The 21590-nt window shown below is 47.7% G+C and overlaps 1 protein-coding gene across 3 annotated transcripts in view; it reads right to left on the reverse strand.

The window, feature by feature from the left end:
• Xdh (xanthine dehydrogenase) overlaps positions 1 to 21590 on the reverse strand; it is a 60216-nt gene that overhangs the window by 26679 nt on the left and 11947 nt on the right. For 2 of the 3 annotated variants that reach the window (XM_026412051.2, XM_026412120.2), the window contains exons 5-15: positions 19989 to 20115; positions 19021 to 19082; positions 12905 to 12973; positions 12516 to 12602; positions 11040 to 11181; positions 8545 to 8637; positions 7813 to 7964; positions 6611 to 6704; positions 5197 to 5306; positions 2979 to 3163; positions 760 to 931 (exon numbers count right to left, since the gene is read on the reverse strand). In XM_026412051.2, the coding sequence (XP_026267836.2) occupies positions 760 to 931; positions 2979 to 3163; positions 5197 to 5306; positions 6611 to 6704; positions 7813 to 7964; positions 8545 to 8637; positions 11040 to 11181; positions 12516 to 12602; positions 12905 to 12973; positions 19021 to 19082; positions 19989 to 20115 (1293 nt within the window). Of the gene's footprint in view, positions 1 to 759; positions 932 to 2978; positions 3164 to 5196; positions 5307 to 6610; positions 6705 to 7812; positions 7965 to 8544; positions 8638 to 11039; positions 11182 to 12515; positions 12603 to 12900; positions 12974 to 19020; positions 19083 to 19988; positions 20116 to 21590 lie in introns of those variants that run through there. The other variant, XM_026412200.2, reaches the window with a different exon arrangement.

Genomic DNA, 21590 nt, shown 5'->3' on the forward strand with positions numbered 1-21590 from the left:
GGGAAAAGGTTAGAGAAGTGTAGGGAAAAATCAAAACTTAAGCAGTGACTTTCTCTGGGACCTAAGAATACGGGGTAATTTTAGTTTTCCTTTATAATCTGTATTTTTAAAGCTTTCCAAAATAAATCTTTAATTTTTAAAAAATGGAAGTATTTCTAATGTTTTCAAGAGGGGTTTGGCCCAGCTGTCCGCCTCTCTCTTCTGTGCTCCCTCCACACCCCGCCCTTCTTCGTTGTCACACCAGCTGGCCTTTGCTGACTTGTTCTGCCCCACACTAGGCTGCCCCTCGTCCCATGGTTACATACCATGGTAGCATGGTCTGTAACAGGCAACAAACAAATGCTCGTGATCAACGAATCTTGGGAGGAGGGCTCCACCTCAGCCTGACAGTAGCCTGAAGGCACATCCTGTGTTCCACGACCCTCGTCCTCATTCCATTCTCCCCCTCTGCTCCCTTCCTACATGCACAGCCACAGTCGTGTCTGCTCTGCTTCTGGAAGGGCCATCTGGTCCACCGGCCCCTATTGCACATTCCACAGCTGGGAGGAAGAGAGAGGCGTGGCTATTCGAGTTCCCCAGTGAGCTCATGACACTGGCAGGACAAGAGCCCGTCCGTGTCCCTGACCCAGCCAGCTGGTTGGCTCATGTCTGCGTCTCTGGCTCCTGCTCCTGCTTTCAGACATCCAGAGTGAAGAAACAGGTTTAACCCCTGACCAGCCTCCAAACACGCCTGCTGCCAAGAATCTGCACCTCACCCACCTCAGGGTTCTCTTTGCCCAGCTTCTGAAGCACTGTCAGGTAGAACTTGAAGAAGAAGCTAAGGCTGAGGGTACGCCGGAACTCCACCATGCCGCCAGGGGCATCGGGGGCCAGGTGCAGCTCCTCGGCCAGGCCTGCACACACATCCTGCATTAGCTCCTCATTCCAGAACCTGCCAGAGAACAGATGTGGGGAGTGCGTCTCACCCCCGCCCCAGTCATGCCATGTGGAGCGCAGCACCCAGTGCCTCCTGGCCATGCAGACCTCTGTTCAAAACCTGGCTCAGATACTCAGAGCTGTGTGAGTTGAGGCAAGTCGCTTAACCAGTGACTTCACCTCCTGGGCCTCCGTTTCCTCACCTTTAAAAGTAGATATACTCTAAAAATCACAAAATAATAATAGTTATATCTTCTTTTTTAAAAACTTTTTTTTTTTGAGAGAGAGAGAAAGAGAATTTTAATATTTATTTTTTAGTTTTCGGCGGACACATCATCTTTGTTGGTATGTGGTGCTGAGGATCGAACCCGGGCCGCACGCATGCCAGGCGAGCAAGCTACCGCTTGAGCCACATCCCCAGCCCCAATAATAGTTATGTCTTCTGAGTTTTTACAACATGCTAGGCCTTGTCCTAGCTGCTTTATGTGAATCATCACTTTTAATTTAATTAAAAACTACAGTAGGGAAAAAGTCTCACACCCACGTTACCACTGAGAAGACTGAGGCATGGAGAGGCTGTGGAACTTGACTTATGTTACTTTCCTGGTCAATAGTGGAACCAAGAAGCCAAATTTCAAGTTAAGCTTTATCATGTGTGGGTTTTGTAAGGATTATGTAGGATAATGCCAATGAAGAACTTGGTTCAACTGCTGCCTATGGCAGTCATGGGAATAGTGGTAGCAGGATTAATAATAGAAGTAGTAACAGCAGCCAGAGTAACAGTGGCTGTGGCGTTAGCAGTAATGGTAGCAGCATCAATGCTACTAGTAGGAATACCAGCAATGGCAGCAGTAGCAATAGCAGTGGTGGTAATAGTAGCAACAGTAATGATAGCAGAAGTAGTAACAATAGTATGCGAGAAGCAATCTTCTTAGCAGAAAACAGCTGCAGAAACCCTACTATTTATGTACAATTAGTGGTAGCAATAGTGATTTACACTACTAGTCACACTAGCACAGTGGCAGCAGTAATAATAGGAGCAATAGCAGCAAAGCTAGAAGGTAGCAATAGTAGTAGGAGCAGCAGTGAAACTACTACTAGTAGCAATAGGAATAGCAGCAGTACTCACAGCAATTGTAATGATGGTGGTAGCAATAGCAGTAGTAGTAATGGCAGCAGTGGTAATGCTATTAGTGTAAATACTACAAGCAACAATCATTATAGGAGTATCAAAAATCATAACAGTAGTAGAAAAGGCAGCAATAGTAGTAACAATAATAATAGCAGGAATAGCCACAGTAGGAATACTAGTTATAATCATGATATTGGTAAGAATAACAGCAGTGCTAGTAGCAGCAGTGATGATAGTGATGTCAGTAGTAAGAGTAACAGCAGCATTAGTCCTAGTAAGCAATATCAGTGACCACGGTAGCAGAAGCAGCAGCAATAGGAACAATAGTGATAGCTGCAATACAGAAGCACTAACAGTAAAAACAGAATTAACAGTAGCAACAGTGGTAGCCACATGATAGTAGTACAGCACCAGTAATACTAACTAGAATCACATGTCATTAATAACAGGGAAATATTCTAAAGAGTGTGTTAGGCTGTTTCTTTGTGCACTTACACAAACCCCTATGGTATAGCCTACTGCCCAGGTTATGTGGTAGAGCCTATTGCTCCTAGGCTACAAACCTGTACAGCATGTGACTGTACTGAATACCATAGGCAATTGTAACACAATGGTTGGTATTTGTGTGTCTACAGGTATCTAAATGTGGGAAGATACAATAAAAATACTAGGTGCCAGGAATTTTTCAACTCCATTGTAATTTTGTGGGACCACTGTCATATGTGTGGCCCATCACTGCTCAAAACATCAACATACTGTGTGATCAACATGACTGTACTAGTAGTAACACTAGTATCTCTAGTAATATCAGTAGCAACAGTGGCTGTAGCAACAGCCGGAGCAGCAATAATAAAAGTGGTAGTGGCAATAGTAATACTCCAGTAGCCATAATAACGGCAGCTACAGCAGCTTCACTGGTACTAGCTCTTACTTGGACGGCTGCTTTGCAGTGGTCTTGATGGCTGAGATAGTTCTGTCGGCCATTCCTCCATAGCAAAGGGCCAGCTCCTTCACCTCTGTGGTCCCTGGCTTGAATAGGACTCTCATGCCACTGGTCACCTTGGCAATGTCATCTTCTCGCCGGGAGGCCTGCTTGAATGCTGAGAAAAACTCACCCTAAAAAAGAACAGGTAGATGCCTGTTCTCCACCTTGTTTCGCAAGGACTGCAAGTGGCCGGCCTAAAACAGGACCGTGAGGTGAGGGGAAGTGAGGTGATAATGCCACCGCAGAGCTGTGGGGACCTTGTCTCGGGATCAAAGACAAGACGTAAGGACCACACTATAGGAGGAGTTCCAGGTCACATTCCCAGAAGCTGGAAAGAGTCGGGACTTCTCCCCGTTGGTCATGAATGCTGAGAGTCAGGGACACGAATCCTAGCCGGGAGAAGTAGGCTCCCGAGACCCACCCTGGGGCCCAGGGTCAGGGCCCACCCAACCTCTCTGAAGATTCATGAAGCCTCAGTCAGCACCTGGCTGCCTCTCAAGCAGGGACAGGGAGATGGCACAGGTAATCGGAAGCCATCTCACTTGTGGGTACGCTCTTCCTTGTCCCTCCCATGACTATTCTAATGTCAACTGAGAAATCTCATTTTCTGCAAGAAAGTGATCCACTAGGAAACAATGTTCCCTCTGTGTTCTGAACCTGCTCTCCCCCTGGGTCTGAGCCAGGGTCTGTCTTGGGGGAGAGGAGGACAGTGGAAGTCATTTTCCAGGGAAGAACCATCTGACTTCAGTTCTTCCGTGCAGGTGCTGAGGTTGTACCCCACTGATTGCACATTCTGAATAACACCAAGTGGGAGGTTAAGGAAAGATCCACCCAAAGCATAATGAAGCCCACTGCTGAAGCCCCCAAGGGGCACAGATTTCGATTCTCTGGAGCTGTGAAGCCCTTCCTGAGACTAAGCTCATATTCCTGGGCACTGAACCCAGCATTTGGACTTGGTTCTGGAGCAGAGGTTCCAGATGTTCACTCTCAGGGTCATTCAGGGACATTTTCACTCGAGTGCAGAAGTGCTCAGCATCAGGTTAACAGCATCCTTTGTTGAGAAATCGAATTCTGGGTATTAAAATCTCCTTTCTTTTACAAAATGGTATTTTCCATTAATGACCATACCTGGCAAAATAAAGTCTAAGTAGTGCTAAGCCTGTTTCCTCCCGCTTCCTTGACTCATAATTAAAAAAAAAAAAATAGTGATCTGTAAAATTCAAAATTTTGGGAGTCACTGCTCAAAATGTTCTGCAAAGACAAGCTAGAAAATCCTTAAGAATCCAGTTCAGGGCTATCATTGCTGTAATTGGATTCACATTCTCATGAAAGAGGTCAAAGTTAGCAAGGGCAAACATCCCTCACACCCTTGCTGGAGCAGGAGCTGCCGTAGACCCTTCACCCTCCTTGCCCACTGCTTTCCCCACCTCTCCAGACCATTTTTCCAAAAGGCCTATTGTGGGATGTGTCCTGAGTCAGTGGCTCCTAAGAAAGGAGAGAACCACCCAGATCAAGCCACTCCAGGCCCTGAGAGCAAAGCAGGCAAAGGCACCCAGATCTGCCCGAATGGATGAGAAAAGCTGTTCACAAAAAAGAAATCCAGCAGTGCCAGCCCAGAGCAAGGTCAGGGGATTAACACCTCCTCAAGGCCAAGGTCAGCACAAGAGGGTCTTAGACATCTTCTGCACTCCACAGGCAAGCCCTACACTCTTCACTATGAGTAAACTGTGTCCTTGACATGGGACAGGAACACTCAACTGTTGAATTTACTCTTAGGACTATGTTGGTAACCTCCACGGCTTCCAGACACCTGCCAGGAACAATCTTATGAAATATTTCAGCCCCCCACAAGACCATGCACGTATGTAACATTTGTGCCTACTTTACAGGTGGGAACATTGGGGCTCAGAAAGCTAAGATGATTCACTCAGGATCATATGTCTAGCTAAGTGACTTTATGCCCATGCCCTGTGTACCCCTGTCCTTCAATGTCCCATTGTCCCGAGAGGAATAGGGTTGGTTCATCAGAGACAAATTGCAGAGAGAAAAACATCAGTGTCAAGGTCAAGGGATGCTAAAGTTGGTCCCGAGGCAGGCTCTTGTCTCCAGGTCTGAGCCCAGCAGCATGGGTAATTTGGGCAGAGCCTGGACCCCTGCCTCTCACCTCCCTGCTGTAGGGGATCTCAATGGAAAGCAATATCTCCTCTGGACTTAGCAGGGTCTTTCTGTAGCCGGGGAAGAAGGTGTGGTCCATCCGAACAGTTCTCCTGGTGCCTGATAGAGACAGGAAGAAGAGGGCCAACGTGAGGTAGAGGCTGGGGGTTGCACAGTGGGCAGAGGACAGCCCGCCAGTGAAATCCATTCTCTCCCTGCTCTCTGACACCCAGCTAGAACATAATCAAGGCCAAGTCCTCCACCTGAAGTCCTAAAGCAGCGGTGTGCTGGGGGTGTCAGGGGAATCCCTGATTCATAGCATTTGCCAATCTGTGGTGTAAATGCTCTCTCCATAGCCAAGTGACCATGTTACATCACTGAATGTGAGGCTGGGACAAGTGCAGCAAAGAGTTAACACAGCAGCCCGGGCTGCTGTCCCTTGTGAGGAGGTAGGCTTACAAGAATGGCCCTTGGCTGGCATCTGGGAGCATGGATTTTGGAAGGGTTTGCACCATTCTGCTATAAAAATGGCTCACTATGCCTCTGCCATTGACACAACCTATACAGTCTGTACCCGCTCTTCTGCTGGGAGTCTGACTTCTGGTACATGCCTGTGTGACCAGTCACTAGCCCCCAAGAAAACCCTGGGCGCTGAGTCTCCAGCAAGCTTCCTTGGTGGATGATGCTTCACGTGTGTTGTCATAACTCATTGCTCAGGGAATTAAGCATGTCCTTTGACCCCTGTGGGGCATCCCGACACTTGTGCCTGGGGTCCTCTGGACTTTCACCCATGCATCTTTCCCCTTTGCTGACTGAGCTTTGTGTCCTTCCATTGTCATAAACCTGAGGAAGACTCCGTGCTGGATCCTCCTAGCACATCACCAAGCCCAGGGTTGTCTCAGGGACCTTCCAACAAGGCAGAGATGCTCAGGAGAGCACCACGGCAGAACACTTCCACAGCACAGATACAGTGGACGTAAACAACCTCAAAAGCATGGCATAATAGTCAAATGAAGTCTAATAGGAATTCAAGGATTTTGAGTATTTACCACCTTTGTTTTGAAAATAATTTATTTCATTCTATGCTTATGTAATTTAATTTTAAATAATGGCCATGTTTAACAAATGGCTTGCAGATTCCCCATAATGGAACAATCAGCTGTGGGAAGCCTGTGCATTCTGGCCCCAGTGCACCCTGGGGAAAGATAGGCAGGAAGCTGACCCAGTTGTGAGTTCTCTACAAAGAAAAGACACAGCTCTCCCAGGCTCCAACCCAGATGCATTGCCTGCAGCTTCCATGAATCCAAACCTTAGGACAGCTGGGGCACTGAACTTTAGGCTCTGCTTCTCCATAAAATGTCCTGTCTGGTGTGAGTTTCCTCCCCCAAGTCCCTCTTTCTGGACCTCTGCTCCAGGCAGCTCACCTCGGGATACCAGGGTCAGTTTGGCGCCGCTGGCCATCAACACAGGATTAAGATCAGAGATGGGGCTGGCGGTGATAATGTTCCCTCCAATGGACTAGGACAAGCAAAGAGAGTGAGTGACAGCCCACCCCAGGACCCCAAAGCAGAGGGCACAGTCTGCAGGGAGCACTAAGGACCTGCATCCCAGGTAGACGAGAGCAACCCAATAACACGGGCCCTCAGAAAAATGTGCTTGACTTGAAATCAGAACCCTTGGGTTGGGTCCCAGTTCTGAAATTTAAGAGTCAGTAAATGGAGACAAGTCCTTTTAAATTGTTTGACCTCACTCAACCTTTTCCTGAAAGGACTGACTGAGGTGGTTTATCACAGAGACCACAGGGAGCTAGTAAAATGAAATAGAAGATAAAGATCAAGGAAAAAGAGGAGGAAGACTTTAAGGGTGAACAGTTTGCTATATGTGGATCTGCACTTCCTGGCAACTTGGCAAAAAAAAAAAAAAAAGGAAGAAAAGTCAGATTGAGGTTTCTCATTACTGGAAAAGAGGAGGAAGTGTACAGTGAAAACAAAGTCCTTCCTAGAAACGGATTTAGCAGAACTTGGGGGCACAGTGGAGCTTTCTGAGCTTGAACCTCCTCATCTGCAATCAGAAGTGGCAGGTGCTCAGGCAGGTTTGGGGAACAGAAGTGGAATGTTATGTTCTTAAAAAAAAATAAAATTTAAACATGGAATGGAAAGGATGCCTGCTTCAGAGGGCCACTCTGAAGCCTGATTGAAGTCAACAGGTGCACCCTGCCCTCCTCCCAGGGGGACTCCATCTGGTTCTCCCCAAACTCTGAAACGGAACCCCCTGCCCAGTTTTTCCTTCTCTCTAATACAGTTCTCATTCACCTACTGAGAGCCCCAGCCAAGATCAAGAAGAGGGAGGCCAGAAGCTGTACCTCTGAAACTTCAGAGGTGAGGACTATTTCTTGATGTGGCCCAAAGGCCACTTTCATCAGAAGCATCCAGGAGACTTGGGCTGCATCCCAGATTCACTGAATCAGAATCTCTGAGTGTGGGGACCGGGGTCTGCATCCTGGGAAATGCTAACCACTAAAAGTTGGGCCCACTGGGCTGGAGCAGGGGGAATCTGTAGCTGGGGCCCACCTTCGGCAGAGAGGCCCACACCCATGGGCCTTGCTTGCCTCTGAGCGAGGACTCACCGCCACAGACTTGACCTGCTTCCCTGCAAACCAGCGCAGTTGCTCCAAGAATCCTTTGAACACCTCAGTTTTCTGGGCAGGAAGCTTGGCAACTGCATCTACCAGGATCTTTTCCACAGAGCTCAGGGGGCATGCAGCTCCAAAGGAGATGCCTAGGCACACACACTCAGAATCACAGTCACACCCTCTACCGTGAGGACACATCCCACACAGCTCCTCAGAGACTCAAGCAAAGCTGAACCATGACCTACATCTTTACTAGACAAGGAGAGTAGGGCTCAGAGAGGTTCAGCTGCTTACCAAATGCCCAGGCCTCTGGACTCTGTAACCCATTTTCTTTCCTCTAAACTAGCAGTTCTCCAATAGCATCAGCATATGCAGGGGTAAAGTCCTAACGTTGTTTTTTTTTTTTTAAAGTACCCAAGCACTACCACCCCTACTTCTCCACTTCCCCCCACCCCACGAATGATTCTAATGTGTGGGCAGGACTGAGGAAAATCAATAAAATCTCATAGACTCTTGCTTGCTGGCACCTGACCATGGAAACCTGGGGGAGGAAAGGCCAGGAGGGGTGTCCCCTTCTCTAGTCACCCCTCTCCCCTGTGCAAACTGAGTTCCAGGGAAAGCAGATGGCAGCCAAAGGCCAAGGGCAGGCTGTCCTGGCACCCACCACCCGCCTGGGGACATCCCCAGCATCACTGTGCCACCATGGGCTCAGGGTGAACCCCTTACCCTCTGGTCCATGTGTCACCATATTCAGCTCAGGGATCCAGGCCGGGCAGACAATAAGAGGAAAGAGCATGTTCTTAAACTTCATCTCAATGCCTGGAGAGAGAAGCCATTATAGACCTCAGCCGCCCCTCCCACTATGCATAGCTTTATGACATATTCCCAATTGCCACGTGCTGGGGACGGTGTAGGGCTGAGTTAGGAAACACAGTGGGCAAGGCATGGGATTAGGGAAGACTATGTCTTTCTCTCCCTTGCAAAAAAAAAAAAATCTATCCATATTCAAATGAAATGAATTTAAATTTACTGTACTGTGTGTATGCATGTGTGTTTGTGCTGTGTGTGTAATAACAACATTAAAAAACACAGGGATCTGGGTATGTTGGAAATTCTTCCAAGAACTTTCCTTTTTTAACTAACTTAATCCTCCCAGCAGCTCTATAAGTATTGTGGGTTTCTGCTCACAGATGAAGAAACTTAGACACAGAGAGATCAAGGCTTTTACCCACATCACACAGCTAAGAACAGGCACATTTCAGTTCTTGAGCTACTATTAGTTTAGGATATAACAATAAAAAGATAGAAGTCCAAAATTAAAGCGAAAAAGGAAAATGAGAGCAATCTTCCTTCCAGTCCTCAGAATCTGAGTTCTTCAGGGTGTGGGGCTTTACATGCCCACAACCATGTCCAGCTTCTGTCATCTCAGCTAAGCAAGTTAGGACCTCTGGGATACATGCACACCTGGGTTCCCGAGACCCAGTTGGTGCAGCACCTCTCCTGACCCCACCCATGGGGCTATAGATGGGAAAGGTTGGAGATAAATGCTGGAGCCCCCTACCCAGTACCCAATGGTGGCCTAGCCCCATGCCTGTGCATTTCTGCAACGAGCCTGGCTTGTGTGGGTGTCCTCACCCCCAGAACACAGAATGCAGATGGAGACCTGGGGCCCATCTGGATCTGGCTTTCTCTAAGCCCACTCCCCCGACACCCTGCACTGGCTGTGGGTGGTTACCTGGGGTGTTGAGTTGATATAATGTGTGTGAATTCCTTTCTTTTGGAAGCCAACGTTTGTCTGACTCATGGCAAGGAACATGTCCAGTGTCAGGACATCCTGGGATCCTTCTATCTACCTTCAATCAAGCCCTGGACCCTAGGCCATGACTATATGGGCAAAGGCAGTGTAGCAAAGAGAACACCAACTGCCATGAGTCCTACTAAGCCAGAGCCACACAATCACATCACAGGCATGTCTCACCAGGCACAATGTGTCACACCAGTGCAGCTGGGGACTCCGTACTGTATCTGTGCTTAAGAGGGCAGGGCCAGCTCTCTGCTCTAAAAGCACTAAACCAAGCCAGGCTCCCTTCTGTGGCTGAAGATAGAACCTAGATTCTGAAGACTCCTTTAGGAACCAGAGCCAAGAGACCCCCAACCTCTGCATTTGGCTACTTGAAAGCATGGCATGCCACCTCACTCCCAATCAGAGGTCCTCTAGGATAAACCTTGACTGTGCCATGATCTTCAGCTGGGAGCCTCACTAGGTGCGGGACCTAGCAAGGTGGACACCAACCAAACCAGGCTTAGAAAAGAAGGAGAGTACAGGGCCTGGGCCTCCCTGTCATCTTGTTCTGTCTGAAAGAGCATGGGGGCTGAAATTGCACATCTTGAGCCTCCCTGGCCTTTCCAACTCTTGTGGGTCCCACATCCCAGGTTGGGGCACAGTCCCAGGCAGCACACACACAGTGACACTCCCTCTCTTTACCACTCATGTAGTGGTGGCCCTAGGGTTCTTTGCTCATATAGTCATGGCCCTGGGGACCAGGGGTAGCAAGACTTAAGGAGGTTAGAAGGGTCCTCAGAGATCCTCTGACACTGGACATGTTCCTTGCTATGAGTCAGACACCCTAACTTGTGTCCTTCTCCTTTACCTTATCACATCATCCTCCAGAAAAGGGGTAGTGGGAGGCAAAAGTGTGGTCTTTCTAGACGCCCCTTCCCCAGCGTCTATAAAACTCTGGCTAGACTCTGCCTCCATTCAGCCCTCCTTCTTCACCTAGAAGAGCCTTGAGGGGAGGAACCATGTCCAGTTGATCTTTGTGTCCCAAGCCCTTCCCTGAGACCCTGGCTTGTAGCCGGCACTCTGTAGATGTCCAGGGAGAAGAGTCAATGAGCATGCAAGGATTTCTTTTGATACTCAATGCAGCCCTCTGAGGAGTTACCCCATAGAAGGAATGAGAAATGGTGGTGAGGGAGGCCAAGGAATTTTCCTGGGAACGTACAGCCAGCCAGGGTTCAAACCAGGTCTGTGTGACTTCAGAGCCAGGGTCTCCGCAGGGGAAATCAAGTGAGTGTCCAGGGCCCTTCAGTGGTTTCCCAGGGGAGTCAGTGGGACAGAGGTGGGGTACAGCATGGGGGGAGGTCAGCGAAGGGTGAGGGCAAGCAGGAAGGGTCCAGAACCCCTCCCAGACCTTCGGCAGTACCCAGGCCCTGGCCCTTACCGATCTCCGTGTTCCCCACCACGAGCTTGGCGTCAGGGTGCTGAGCCTTGAGTTCCAGCAGCTCCCGCAGCGTGGAGGCCTGGATCCAGGTCACACGTTCCCCTTCAAAGCGCAGCTGCTTCTGGGGAGTGTCCTTCAGCCTCTGGGAATTGTAGTACACTTACTGAACTGTCTCCCTCCTCTTCCCATTCCCCCGAGAAATTGCTTTATGTCTGTAATGGGGTCAACTCCTCTGTTGACTTGCTTAATACCTAGTTCACCAGAAAGACCTATGTACATTGGGGAGGAGGGAAGACTAGCACACACTGAGGCAGGAACTCCACTGGCACTTAGTAAACACATCTTCCCCATCTTGACTTCAATGAAGGAGGCCGTCTGAGTCTTATTTTACAAGCAAAGGAGCAACCCAGAGAGATCAAGGAGGTTGTGGGGCCTGCTGACCTTACAGAAAGCCCAGGTTCCTTGCAGTACCCCACGCTGTCTCCAGGGGGCGCCGTGGGCAAGGTGCGAGAAGGAACAGAGGTGGAGAAGGAGGGAGTGTGAGAAGGGAAAGGGGAGGAGAGCTAGATCTGGTGCACAGCTGGTGACACTGGGCTGGGAAAGAAAGCCCCCCAATCAAACTGATGGTGTTTCCCAGGTTTCACAATCTGAAAGAAGTGGTGGCCTACTGCAAATCTGTCCTCTCCAGCCTGTCAAACCCAGGAGGGAGGCTGCAGAGACTCCACAATCCCAAGAAATGCATATCTGAAAAACTCAGAGTGGCCTGACTGTTTTCCCTGCCATAACTGTCAGTGGGAAAATGGGCACGACAGAGGTGTCCTGAAGACGGAACTACAAGCCATGAATCATGTCCTTCGAATATAACAGTTTGTTTTAAAAGAAATAGTTTGGATACAGAGAGAGGAATAGGTGGCTTCGTGGGCTTACACAGTAGATAAAGTCAGGAGGTCCGCAAGTCACTAGAGGGTACCTGCTACTAATGCACAGTGTGCTAGAGAGACCCACTTCCTGCCCTCATGGGGCTTATAATCTAGCAAGGAACATTAGACATCACATCAGCAACTGTAAGTGTGACGTGTGTGAGGAGCTGTGGAGGGTGGCCCCATAGGGGTGTCAGAAAAAGGAAGGGAGCCCAGTGTGATGGCTCATGCCTGTAATCCAGCTACTCTGGAGGCTGAGGCAAGAGGGTAGCAAGTTTGAGGCCAGTCATAGAAACTTAGCAAGACCCTGTCTCAAAATAAAAAGTGCTGGTGACATAGAGAACCCCTGGGTTCAATCCCCAGTATGGAAGGAAGGAAGGAAGGAAGGAAGGAAGGAAGGAAGGAAGGAAGGAAAGAAGGAAAAAGGAAGGGAAATTTGAACTGACACCTAAATGACAGGGAAGGTACAAGGTTCTTAGTGGATATAAAAATAAAGCAGGTCTCTGGGTCTCACAGCACAGAGACACGGCTGGACTCTCCCTGCGGCATCACCTACCAGCAACTCTGGAGGGAAGATGGGCTCCTGGGTGGGATCCAGGGGCATGAACTCTTCTGGTTTGAATAAAGATGGGGAGAGAGTGACCTACAGGAAGAGAGAACATGTAAGGCACTGCAGTTCTTCCTTTCAGGATTAATCTAGCCCTTCCTCCTGGTGAGCTGGTTCCCAGCCCCTGGTAGAGGGGCAGGCAGCTCCTGGGAAGCAGAAGAAAGGAGGTCTTGCCAGGGGACCCCAGGGCTAATGAGCACCTTCACCACTCTCATTACCTGGTCATCCCCAAATCTTGCCATAGTTCCCTCTTCCAGCCACCGCGGCCAGGGGTGTGGAGAGAGCTCAGTGACTCCTCTGAGTTACCCCCAGGCTCCAGGCAGAGAAGACTCACTTACTGTGTGGTCTTTCTTCTGGTTCATGCAGCAGTTTGGGTTGTCTCCACTTCCCCCACAGCATCCTCCATCCTAGACAGATGACATTCCCACATAGACGTTTATAGAGATTTCACAGAATCTGAGGAATCCTGATGATGAATATCTACTGAACTCCAGCTCTGGTACCTATTCCAGCACCAACAGGAAGAGGGAAACCCCCACCCCATCCCACCTGCCTGCATGCAGAGTCAAGGCCTCGGCTCTCTTATCCTTTGCTTTGCTGATGTGTGTTACAGAACACACGGATGAACACTTAGGAGTCACAGGGAAATGGTCTCCATCAAAACTAGATCCTGTTTTATCAAAAGGTATTTTTCTCATAGGTCCTCTCAGGACCTAAGAGGCTCCACTTTCAGGCTCTACATCTATGGGGCTTGGCTGGGTGTCTCTCAGGCTGGGCATTCTGTGGGACTCTGCCAAGGATGTCCAAGACCAGTGCTGATCCAAGAGATGTGTCCATCCAGTGTGTCCAATGGCCTCCTCCCGACCTACTAGGTACTTCTTCCCAGAAAGCTGAACACGCTTCACTCCTCATTGTGAGCCTGTTCTGGAGGAAGGGTCCAGGGGGAACCACTCATCACCCATGTGAAGGATCTGCTCAGGGCCTCTGGATGCCAACGGCAGAACACTAACAAAGAACAGAATCACTGTTCCCACAACTGAGGTCTTGCAGAGCCAGGAAAGGATGTGTTCATCAGGCCCATCTGCCCTAATAAGGCAGGAGTTGCAACTCCGGGCTTCAGAAGACATTTCGGAATTGTGGGGCTGTGCTGAGACACTAAAGTGAGGAAAATTTCCAGGCACTTTTCTGGGTTAGTCAGTTCCCGAAGGAGCAGGCTGGGAACAGTCCCTTCTGCATGTGAGTCACAGGAAACACCATTCCAGGCTGTCATTTCTCCAAGGGTGTGTCATGATTCACCATCTTTCCTAACACAGCTCTCAGAAGACCATGGAGGCTGAAGATGTGGACAGGCAAACACAGGCAGACCATGGCAGCACAGAGGAACCTTCCCTGGTCTCGACCCCTGCCCATGGGGCCTGAGACGCAGAGCCTCCCACATTCATAGCTTTGCTCTGTCCATTCTGGAACTCTCTACAGCCCCTTCGCCCTTCCCCCCTGAATTTAGATAGGAAAGGAGGAAGGAAGACGGGTTCCCTCACGCCTCTTTTCATCTTCTGGGCGAAGGAGTGATGCAGGGGAGTTCTCAGGCCCACGGAAGCGAGAGGAACTTGCATGTGGTGGAGCATCAGCCTCACTCGCCTGGCCTTCCTGAGGGAGGAGACGTTCCACCCAGGTCCATTTTCCAGATCATGAAGGTGCCAGCACAATCGCACTTAGATCTTTTTCCTTGATAAATTAATTGGCATGTTTATGACACAGATTATTGTGATGTTCAATAACAAGTCACTGCCCTCCAGGTCTTCTGAGGTTGGATAAGGCTGAGATTCACAGTTTATGAACTAAGACTGCTAGGCTTGTGCTTTTTTTTTTTTTTTTTAATAAACTAGTTTTTGTTGTTGTTGTTGTTGTTTTTAGATCGATTCTAGGTTCAGAGTAAAACTGAGCAGAAAGTACAAACAATTCCCAAATACCCTTTCTCCCTCTTCCCTGCCCTGGCTACACACATACAACCTCCTCTGCTCTCAGCATGTGCACCAGAGTGGTACATTTATTACAATGGATGAAGCTACACAAACAGGTCATCATCACCCAAAGTCCATGGTTTACCTGGACAATGTGTGGGCTTTGACAGATGTATGATGATGTGTATCCACTAATACAGTATCATACAGAAGGGCCTCACACTGCCCTAAAACCCTCTGTGCTCTGCCTCTTTGTCCCTCCTGCCTCTGCTCTAGCAACCACTAATCTTTCCGCTGCCCTCATAGTTTTGTCTTTTCATAGTTTCATGTAGTTGATATCATACAACATGTAACTTTTTCAGATTGGCTCCTGTCAGTTAGCAATATGCATTGTAAGATTCCTCCGTGTCTTTTCATGGCTTGGTGCTGAACAATATTCCGTTGTCTATATGGGCCACAGCTTCTTTATCCATTCACCTGCAGAAGGACACCTCGGCCATTTCTAAATTTTCACAATTATAAGTAAATATGCTGTAGACATTTCTCAAAAGAAGAACTATCCATGGCCAACAAAGAGATGAAAGAATGTTCTACAGCTTTAGCAATCAGGAAAATTCCCTCTCACTCTGTCATTTAATTCCCCTATTTTTTCCTGACACCTTTCCTTAAAGTCTTCTTTGTCCAAAATTTACATAGTTACTCCCACTTTCCTCTCATTAGTATTAGCATGGTATATCATTTTTCATCAATTTACTTTTGACCTAGATCTGTCTTTATAACTTGGGTTGCATGTAGACAATATGTATTTGGGGTTTATTTTTTATCCACTCTGAAAATATCTGTCTTTTCATTGTTATATTTAGACCATTAACATTGAAGGTGATTATTGATACAGCTAGAGTGGTATCTGCCATATTTTTACTATTTTCTATTTGCTTCCCATATTCTTTGTTCCTACTTTTGTCTTTCACACATTCTCTGATGTGGTTTTAACAGAGCATTTATATATATTCCATTTTCTCTTCTTTCTTAGCATATCCATTGTATTTCTCTTACTTTTTTGAGTTTGTAAAATACATTTATAACAAATCCCAGTTTACTCTCAAACAACAATATACCATTTCATGGATAGTATGAAGACCTTATAACAAGATATTCTCCCTCTTTCTCTTTTTACCATTGCTTTCATCATGTATATACATACATAAAATGCAATATTAGTCAAATACATGTTGCAATTCTTGTTTTGAACCATCTGTTATCTGTTAGATTAATGAAGAATTGAAAAGGTTTTCATTTCACCTTCACGTATTCATTCTCCAGTGCTCTTCATTTCTTCTTGTAGATTTAAGTTTATGACTTTTGTCATTTTTCTTCTCTCTGAAAACTTCCCCCCCACCCCACCCCATACTGCTGGGGATCAAGCCCATGGCCTGGTTCTCTACAGAATCTCTTCTCATGTTTCTTGAAAGGCAGGTCTAGTGACAACGATGTCCCTCAGTTTTGTTTATCTGAGGAAGTCTTTATTTCTCCTTCACCTTTGAAAAGCAGTTTCTAATTTGGTGGGAGCATTTCCCTTCTCAGTGCTTTAAATGTTTTACTCCATTCTCTTCTTGCTTGCATGGTTTCTGAGAAATCAGATATAATTCTTTCCTTTGCTCCTGTATAAGTGAAAGTGTTTTCCTCTAGATTCTTTGAAGAGTTTTTTTCTTTATTTTTCATTTTATGAAGTTTGAATATAATATGCCTAGATTAGTTGTTGTTGTTTTGCTCCAAATGGCTTTGGGTTTTTGTTTTGACATTTATCTGGCTTGCTATTCTCTGAACTTCCTGGCTTCCAGTATTTTAGTCTGATTAATTTTAGGAAATTCTCATTCATCTATTGCTTCAGATATTGCTTCTGGGCCCTTCTCTCTTTCTTCTCCTTCCAGGATTCCCACTACATATATATTTTGCTTTTGTAGTTGTCCGAAAGTTCTTGAGTTTAATATTTTTTACACTCTTTTTTCTCTCCGCCTTTTGGGTTGGAAGTTTGCATTGCCACATCATCAGCTCAGAAATTCTTTCCTCAGATATGTCCAATTTACTAATGAGCCCACCAAAGGCTTTCTTCATTTTATCATAGTGTTTTTATCTCTAGCGTCTTAAAATACTTCTCTTTTAGAATTTCCTTCTCTCTGCACACATCATCCATCTGTTCTTGCATGCTGCCTATTTTTTTCCCATTAAAATCTTTAGCATATTAATCAGCCTTTAAAAATTCCCTGTTTGATAACTTCAACATCTCCACCCTGTGGAGTCTGGTTCTGCTGTTTCATCTCTCCAAGTTGGGTTTGCCTTTGAGTATGCTTGGAATTTTTTTGTGGGTTGTTTGAAAATTAAGTCATCTGTGATGGAAAAAAGGATCTGCTGTGAACAGGCCTTTAGTAATATACTGGTAAGTGTGAAGGATCCTATTGTCCTAACTCTAGGTCTCTGTCTTTTGGTGAGTCTGTGTACCTGAACTGTGAGTGTCACAAGTCTCTCAGGTACTTTTTTCCTCTCTACAGTGAGCCAGGGTGGCTGGAACTTCTCTTCTTCCAAGTAGGAGGACTCCCCATGCCTGGGTCCCCTAGAGTTTGTATCTCTGAGGCTTGTCCACATTAAGGTTCCAGCAATTCATCAATTACTGCTCAAGTTTCCCTGTTGCAGGACTCGTTCATAAAGAGGTTTCTGCTCACGTGTTTATGGCCAAGTATGTTGTGATTCTCTGTATCCACCTGTCTGCCTCCAACTTGAGAAACAAGAGTTCATCCTATAACCTTGTTTTTGGGATGAATCTAAGAAGAGTGGTTGATTTCTCAGTTTGTTCAGCTTTTTACTTGTTTTTAGGATGGAATGAAGATGTCAAAACTCCTTACATATGTATCGGAAGCCAGAAGTCTTGCATGTGCCTATTTTAATGATTTTTCCATTTCCTTCCTTGTGGCCAGATGGACATTGTCATTCTTGCTGTGAAAAGTGTGCTCAGCTTTTCTAGTGTGTACTAGATACAGGAAAACTAAGGAAATCAAGTTTGTTAGAACTCTGTGTAAAATAAAGGTAAATTGTCTCTGAATAAAGCCTGGGGGCCTCTGGTGAGTATTATGAGGACACGTCCTCTCACCTTCTGCATGTCAGGCACTTGGCAGCTCAGCCTTGTTCTGCACTAACCTGCAGGACAGCTGGGTGGAGGGAGTTGCTGCTACATAACAGAATATTACTTCAATGATAATAAAACTCAGACCTCAAGCAGTAGTGAAACTGTCTGCTATACTCAAATGCCCTTCTCTTATGAGGCACTGTGAGGACTGGTTAGTTTGCACGTCTTTGAGCAGGTGCCTAGGTAAACAGGCAAGATTGACAATCACTGTTCTCAGGGAAGCCTGAGCAATTAACGGAGATCATACATACGGTGGGTGAAGAAGAAATGTGTCAACATCATAATTCACAGCTCCATTTATGGACAACTTAAGATGTACCAGGCATTGTTCTAAAAGCTTTGAAGGAACTACTTATTCTTTACAAACACTATCAGGTTGGTATTATTATCATTCCCAGTTTTGAAACAAGGAAACTTGCCCAGGGTCATGGATCATGATAAAAGATTTGAACCCAGGTCATCAGACTCGGAATAGGTACTTTGAATGATTTTCACTTAATTGTACACCTCCTACTACTTCATCAACTGCATTCTCCAGGGCCTGGTGTTGTCTGTCCTTGTGAAGACCCACCTCTACCTCCCCCCCACCCTTTCTTGGATAAGGTAGGCACAACTCTCCTTCTCAAGACGTGCCAGTTCTAAAGGTCAGTGCAAAGCACAGGTGTCTGTAACTGTCTCCTGAACCCAGAATCAAATTGAGATGACAAGGTTTGATGGGAGACAGGAGCAACTTGACCTCGTTGAGAAATCAGGTAAAAGCTGAGGGGACTAAGCCAGCGCTCCGTGCCAGATGGCAGGTACATGCCACTGGTCACATAATCAATGCCCACCTACCCGGCTGTGGAGTGAGATGAACACTGCAGGGGTTCACAAACTGTCTGGAGATCTAATTATCAGCTTCATAAGCCCAGCCGAGTGCCAACCTCAGAAACAGCCAGGAGAGAGAAGGAGGAGGGGCACAAGTGCTGAGCCAGGCTGGGCTGTGGTGAGATGCCATGCTAAGCGCCCATGAGCCTGCCAGTCTCTAGGAAAAGCTGCCAAGCCTGAAAGCACGGAAGGAAGCCAGCACTCAGGCAGGGTGCCTCTTCTAGAAAGCAGAGCTCCAGGCCTGCACTGGGAGGAAAGCCCCGGGCTATGGAGAAGAACTGCAGAATCCACTCCCCACAGCACCTGTCCCCGGCGGAAGGACCCGCTCACTAGACATCTCACCTTTCCTCCCAGAGACCCTATCCCTTGGCATCCCTCCCAGCTGTGATCCCTGAGGGTTGCTGCTTTAAGAGCAGGACCCCTGCTGCTCTGGGGCCCCACTTACCCTGGCGAAGGTCCGGAAACCCTGGAGGATGGGCCTGTAGCCTGTGCAGCGGCACAGGTTCCCTGTGGGCCAAGAGAAAAGCTGCAGCGTTGGTGCTGGCCTTGGGCAGGGGAGGGCTTGTGGCCTTGCCCAGCTCAGCTGGATGCTCCATTTACAGCTTTGCCTTTGTTGTCCTGTCTCCTCTGTCTGGAAGGTCCCTGTTCCTCTTCATGTCTCTAACCTCAAAACTTCCATCATGACACCCCCCCCACCCTCAGAATCAGTCAGGGGCCCCTGCTGGTGCTCCAGGGTGTCTGGTCAGGCCTTATCAGTGAGCTTATCAAACGACATTATAAACTCACTTCCTCTTCAGAGTGTGAATTCCTTGAGAGGAGGGACTACATCTTTCCTCTTGTGCCTGTTCAGCACAGGACTCAAAATACTTAATTGGAGAAATAATAGATTGAAATGTTGAACAGGTAGGGAAACTTCTCTGTTCACTTCAGAGGAGCAGACACATGGGACAGGCTCCTGGGCCCACTCACAGGAGGCAAACTGGGAAGCCAGCCCTTGCCTGTGGCTGAGTCCTGTCTGGCTACCTTCCTCCTATGTGGTCTGTGCCCTGAAGAATCCTGAGCTGGTAGAAATTGATCAGAGGAAGCCGTATCACTGGACTCTGTGCAGTTTCCCAAGTGGTCTCCCATGCCAGCTGCCCAGTGCCAAGGCCACCTCAAAGCTGGAGAAGGGCAGGAAGACATAAGCAGGGGACCCCAGGAGGTCTATCAGCCAACCAAGTGTTCTCCAAAGCAGGAGAAACTAACTTTATAGCAGATCTGAGCCATTGCTCTGGGGCGGCCTGCGCCTTTCCTCCAAAGGGTGTTCCAACACTCCAAGCCTCTTCCTGGCTGTCACCCTGACCCCATCCTGACCACCCCCCGCAGGGTCCCCTCTGCCACTCCACCTCCTTGGCTGTGCCTGAAGGCCCGTACCTTGGAAGGCATTCTCAATCTCCTCCATGGTGGGCTCTGGCTCGTTTCGGAGCAGCGTGTACATGCTCATGACGATGCCAGGGGTGCAGAACCCGCACTGGGAGCCGTGGCTTTTTGCAATTCTCTCCTGAAAGGGACAAATGAAACAGATGCCTGTGTTGGCATGACCCCCTCCCCATTCCCTGAGAGGCAGTGGGGGTAATGATCAGGTCAAGCCCCTCCTTAGAAGTAAGGTCCTGTAGACCAGCCCTGGGCACCTGGTCTGTAGGAGGAGGACAGTCCTACTCTTTACTTCTAAGGATTTAATGAGATAATTCATGTAAACCCTTGCCCTGTGCCTGGCATATGGGAGGCAGGAAGGCAGTGTTACCATGGGTAAGCCACCCCTTTTAAAGTGCAATGAGTATTCTGGGAAGTAGGCCCAGGAAATATAAGAACTTAACACGCTGTGAATGGAAGAGTTGTGTTGTATTCCTCTGACTACACTACCCTGCAGTCCAGCTCAACTGACCTTCCTGGAGGACCAACAGGGCACCTCTTTTATTCCAAACTAGAGTCCCGTTGCATTCCTGTATTCTTAAGTGGAGGCAACTCCTCCCGTGGAGGCCAGAGAATTGGAAAACATGTCAAACTGAATTGACTCTATGCATCGAACGTCACAGGATTCCCATGCAAAGCAGGAAGATTTTTACTCTAAGGAGATTTTCCTCATTCACGTGGCTTTCTTTTTTGTTTTTCTTCTGCTTTTCGGTCTCTTGGGAGTCTCTCTTGTGTTACATAAAATTGCCAGAATATTATAACCTTAGTATCCTGTATATATATTAATTGATTTTATGAATATTGACTGAGAATCTCTCATGCACCAGGCACAGTAAAGGCACTGGGAACAGAACAGTGAAGAGGAGAGACAAGGAGAGATCTCCAAAGCCTACATTCTCACAAGGAAAACACTGACAAAGAAGGAATCCCAGGTGGAGATTTTGTGCACAGAGAGTTTTTACAGAATGACATGATCCATTGTGATGGTGGCTGAACACAGTGGCCAGAAAAAGCCACTTTGAAAGGGAGCCCTTACGCTGAATTAAGTAACACTATCTGAATCAGAGAAGAGCATATTCTAGGGAGAGAGAACCGCAGTGAGAAGGCCTTGGGCCCAGAACAAGCCTAACATGCTAGGTTTGCTGGAAGGCCACTGGTGGGACTTGCTGGGACTGGAGAAGTTGGCTCACAGCAGCTCTTCCCACGCCAGGGAGCCATGGGTTGGGATTGGGAACTTCATCAGGGTGTGATGGGAAGCAGTGGGGATTTTCAGCAGGAAGTGTGTGATCGAAGACTGAGGGTTTCCTGATCACACTGGGGGATTTAAGGAATTTTCCTGATCATACTGGGGGATTGAAGGAATCACCCTGGCTCCTAGGTGGAGGATGGGTGGCAGAGGGCAGGAATGGAAACAGGCCTCAGGATAGCGTAGCCGACCAGACAAAAGGGGATGGTGGCTGGGCCCAAGTAGCAATCACGACAACTGAAAGAATGAAGATGTCATTAGAGGTTTGGGTGGTAGAGTGGACCCCACTTGTGGATGGATTGGATGTGGTCTTTGAG

The sequence above is a fragment of the Urocitellus parryii genome, chromosome 12 (genome assembly GCF_045843805.1).
Source record: "Urocitellus parryii isolate mUroPar1 chromosome 12, mUroPar1.hap1, whole genome shotgun sequence".
Lineage (NCBI taxonomy): Eukaryota > Metazoa > Chordata > Mammalia > Rodentia > Sciuridae > Urocitellus > Urocitellus parryii.